Here is a 4,884-nt window from a genome sequence, read left to right on the forward strand (position 1 = left end):
TTCATGTCTGTAGGCTAAATAGGAAGCCATTCCCAGTAGATAGTTAGCTAGTTTAGCGAAATACTTAAAGGTGACCTATCATGCAAAATGCACTTTTGTGCGTCTTTTATACATGAATATGTGTCCCCGGTGTTACAGGGAACTCACCAAGTGTCAGAAAACACAACCCTCTCTATTTTCCTCCATACCCAAATCTCTTAAAAAGGGGCTGCAACGGATCTGATACAGACTGATCCAGATTTGAACACTTCTCTGACGTCACAGAAGTGGCGCTACGGCTATTGGGCCAACTCCACCAATCAGGAGGAGACAGCCACGGACATTGCAGTTCGAAAGCGCTGGAGACGCTGTAGTACATATGCCAGGCCTGTAGATGATGCTGTTCTCACAGAATCAGCCCATGAAAAGACAGTGTTAAATTGAGCGAAATGAGGAATGGCTAAAATGCATGATCTGATTTGATATTTGGAAAAATAAAAAGTATAAATATGCCTTATATAGGTATGATCCTACACTATATTATTCAAATATAGCATGATAGGTCCACTTTAAATTCTCAAATAATTATTCTATAAAGTATTTGGTTGTGATTTCTAACTTTATCTATATTGTATTTAGATCGTCAATAGACATCCACCATTTGGCAACCAAATCAAAGAGTCTGTTATGAATCTCCCAACGTACGAAGTGACTTTGGACCAGGTAAAGCACAATGCAGGGTTTTACAGTATATTAAAGGCATGCATATGTTATATTACATCATGTCATTGAGTTTTTTTACCATTTGTTGTTGACACTTGAGCTTATCCTATTAAAAGTGAGGCTACTTAACTCTGATTATTCTTAACATTATTTTTTAAAGTTGTTGCTTTTTCGCAGCTTCCAAGGTATAGCTGTGTTACGGCGGAGATCGTGGTGAAGGTGATCCTAAAAAACCAAGCACAGCTGCTGTCTAGGAACAAGGCTCCAGACCAGAACTATGTCTCACTGATTATTGGAAACTCTGACAACACGGTGGTCTTCCAACAGAAACTCACGTGAGGAAATAAAACCGTTTTCTTGTCTTTGTTTTCTTTCACATACCCTCTCTTTCTCTGACTCTATCACTATTTCAGAACCCAGACCTTTCACCATTATGTGCAAAAAGACAGAAACTAGTTTGGAATTTATTATGGATTTTCAGCAGGCATCATCTTTTTTTTCAGGGACTTGGCACTGCTGAAGTCTGGTAGCTGGACGAAGAAGATTGAAGTGGGGAAGGCCTCAACAGGAGACGGGATCAGCGTCAATCTCATCAGCTCACAATACGGTAAACCAGTGAAATATTTTTGAATTTTACATAGAAATATATCTACAATATGTATCACAGTTTGTCAACCACAACGTGACATTTTTTCTATTATTTTGCTGTATTTTATACATAATCTTTGCTACACACCATTGGAAAAAAAGTAGCATTGTGTTGAATATTACAAAAGGCTTTTTTAGCTATACAGTGTTATTTTTCCCTCCTCAAAACAAGTTCACCCCCCAACTCTGTAGAAATTAAATAATGTTAATGTAGTAAAAAAAACAGTTAAAGTTCATACATAAAATAGAATTAAATGAAATAGCAATAACATTTGGTAAAAACCGAGTTATCAAGTACTGCTGTAAATAATATTAAGAAAAACTAAAGAAAATAGGGGGGGAAACGAAATGGGAAATATGTTAAAATAGTCGTTGTTTCAGATGTTTTGAAAGCAAATCAAAATCCAACTGTATATTTTGTTGTTGCACACCATGGCCCGGGTACAAACTCTTTAACTGGACTGCCAGTGCAAGGATGCAGTCACTGAGCATGTTGGCCTTTTTTCTGTCCTGCAGTGGGCCTGGACATCCAACAGAAGTTTAACGTCTACTTTTCTGGAGCCAGGAAGTTTGAAACTGATAATCCACACCACTCTCTGCATGACCCGAGTGGACAGAGAGCGCACGCTGCACCAAATCCTCTGTCTGCAAAACCGGCTGCAACTCAATCTGTTTCTGCTACGGACCAAGGCACTACACTTTGTTACTGATAATTTGGTTAATGCTGAAGTATGGAACCGTGTGTATGGATATATAGTATGTTTTCAAAGGCAAGCAGAGGTGGGAGAAGTACTCAGATCTTGTACTTGAGTAAAAGTAGAAGTAATAGAGTGAAGGAATACTCAGTTACAAGTGAAAGTCCTGCACTCAAAATGTTACTAAAGTAGAAGTACAAAGGTATTAGCATCAAAATATACTTAAAGTACCAAAAGCAAAAGTAGTCATTATGCAGATTATGCATTATTTCAGAATAATATATATGATATGTTTTATAATGATTGATCATGAAAGTGTTCTCAAAGCTGGTAAAGGTGCAGCTAGTTTGAATGACTTTGTCTACTGCAGGGTAGCTTATGGATTTACTCCAGGTGGAACTAAAGTCTGATTTAAAACTTGATTATATTTACCATCATTCATCCAGATCTGTAAAGTAACTGAAGGTATTAAATACATGTAGTGGAGTGAAAGTACACCATTTACCTCTGAATAATAGTGGAGTAGAAGTACAAAGTAGCATAAAATGGAAATACTCAAGTAAAGTACTTAGTTACTTCAAACCTCTGAAGGCAAGTTGATATTTGTGATGACTTTTTCTCTTCAGATTCAGGCAATAAAAGACAGTGCAACCACTTCTGCAGGAATAAGGATCTTTGTGGCCACGAATGCTGTGAGTGCAATCTTTCGTGTTTCACTGTGTGCGTATTTGATTGTATTGACTGGCTGTCATGATCATTGAGGTCTTCTCTCCACCCTCAAGGTAAAGTAGGTGTCACTGTGGCCCGGAAGAGGTTATCCGATCCAGAATCCAGTTTCTCCTCCTATCTGCAAGACCTGAGGTGCAGGAGTGACACACTCGGGCAGACTCCTGTCAAACGGCTCAAGGTGAGGGAGGAAACCAGTAGGACTTTATGGAGTCTGTCCAAGCCTGAATCATATGCTCTTTGAAATAATAACCATCGCACAAAAAAGTCTGTGTATTGAATTGAATAAACACTATTCAATGTGTGGTAAATTAATATTAGATACGAACCTTTTTTCTAAAAATACACTTTTTATTGAGTCATCTATTAAAATTAAAAACAAGAAATAAGCCAGCCACAATGATACAGCCCCGTATTTGTAACATCGTAATGCATGAACAGATATTATACAGGATTAAACTATGAGGATACTATTAGAATGGTAAAAAAGACGTAGTACAGGTTGGTTGAAATATGGAATATGTTAATCCTTGATTATTTTCATCGTAGGAATTGCTTTTTCTAAATAACATTTCTTAATATAATCCGCCATGGTGGCAGTTGACTATACATTTGAATCCTTTTTAATAAGATAGCTTAACTTTGACAAACAATACATTTCTCTTCTTATTTGCTCATAAGTTAATCTAAAAAGTGTTTTATTACTGATCTTTATACATCTTGTGTTTTCTATACTGACTTTTTTATAATTTCTTTAAAATACATGCTGCTATGTGGAGTGCATTGAAGTGGAAGAAATGTCTTGTGTTTAAACGCAATGATAATAAAACATCTTATTGTGTTTCCTCAGATGAAAATGGGCGAGCAGGCTGTGTGTGCCAACATGCAGGAGTTTGCTTACCAACCCAGAGAGAGGCTACCTACTGCTTCCTGGTATTCAGAGTCACACTGACGTCTAACACCCTGATTCATAAGTGCTCATACCAGAACAAGTCTATTAACAGCTGCAAATGACATTCTGAAAAAGTGTGACAATAAAATAAGTTTCATTTCAATGACATCTGAAGAACTGATGCTAAATGATATCCATGACCTGTTTTATGGGATGAAGGTACGAAGGAAGTCAGTATGCAGCTTCAGTTAGACCTCACACTGAGACGGTGGATCTGACGGGGGAAGACTTCACTCAGCTACCAGACAGAGTTCCACTGGACCACATTGATGGTGGGAAACATGACTTGAACAACTCAGTATTACATTTGCATTTTGCTTACCCCTTTATCTTTAATTGTATGTCTCTGTCCCTCAGATTACGATGACTATGTGGAGGAGGCTGTCCCGACACCTGCTGTGTCCCACACTTACCATCATGGTATTGTTAAACAGCTTAACTCATCACGAGACAGAAACTGGTGGTTTAACATGATTTAACAGATTTTTACAAAACTCAAAAAATGTACACACAGCCAGTTTCACTCATTGTCCTGAGCTCATTAAACCCCTTTGGAGCGTGGTATGTGCATTTGTACGTTTTATAAGGATACGGTTAACATGCTTTATGAAAATCTGTTTTCTTTGTCCACTTTTAGATGGAGCATCCATAAAAGCACCAACAAAGAGATTGTTTCAGTTGTCCCTTAAAATATCAAACAATATCTTATTTACTTCGACGTCTTTGTTGTAAAAGTATATTACTGTAAAGGGGAAGTAAAACTTAGCAAGATAGGACTAAACATAATTCACAATAGACCAAATCTTTAGTCAGTGACATTTGTAGACACACATTTTTTTGGACAGAACTTAATAGAGAGGCGAAGTCCCGCCCATCTACTTCCGACCCATGGGACCTTATTTCGGAAAAAGCATGTATTGAAGTCAATGGGGAGAGAAATATTATCTTTCGATCCCGTTTGAATTGTGCCATGAATTACACATATGATGTTTGTCAATCTTAAAAAATCATTTCCATGTCAAAAGAGTCACAGTTTGTCGTAAAACTGTTGAAATATAAGACTATGAAAAATACGCAACTTGAAAGACAACAAATCCCAGATCCCATTCTGGGTCGCGTAAGTGATGTCATAGACGATAATGCTCCAAGTGGTTGCGACTC

The 4,884-nt window shown here is 37.5% G+C and overlaps 1 protein-coding gene across 1 annotated transcript in view; it reads left to right on the forward strand.

Moving 5' to 3' along the window:
* hfm1 (helicase for meiosis 1) overlaps positions 1–4,202 on the forward strand; it is a 149,439-nt gene extending 145,237 nt beyond the window's left edge. Inside the window, exons 25-33 of the mRNA XM_010776741.1 lie at positions 619–702; positions 880–1,037; positions 1,206–1,309; positions 1,867–2,040; positions 2,672–2,737; positions 2,828–2,952; positions 3,622–3,704; positions 3,883–3,995; positions 4,081–4,202. Of these exons, the coding sequence (XP_010775043.1) occupies positions 619–702; positions 880–1,037; positions 1,206–1,309; positions 1,867–2,040; positions 2,672–2,737; positions 2,828–2,952; positions 3,622–3,704; positions 3,883–3,995; positions 4,081–4,202 (1,029 nt within the window). The remainder of the gene's footprint in view (positions 1–618; positions 703–879; positions 1,038–1,205; positions 1,310–1,866; positions 2,041–2,671; positions 2,738–2,827; positions 2,953–3,621; positions 3,705–3,882; positions 3,996–4,080) is intronic.
* Positions 4,203–4,884: the final 682 nt, after the last annotated feature.

The sequence above is a fragment of the Notothenia coriiceps genome, unplaced genomic scaffold (assembly GCF_000735185.1).
Source record: "Notothenia coriiceps isolate Sejong01 unplaced genomic scaffold, NC01 NC01_scaffold00000339, whole genome shotgun sequence".
Classification (NCBI taxonomy): domain Eukaryota; kingdom Metazoa; phylum Chordata; class Actinopteri; order Perciformes; family Nototheniidae; genus Notothenia; species Notothenia coriiceps.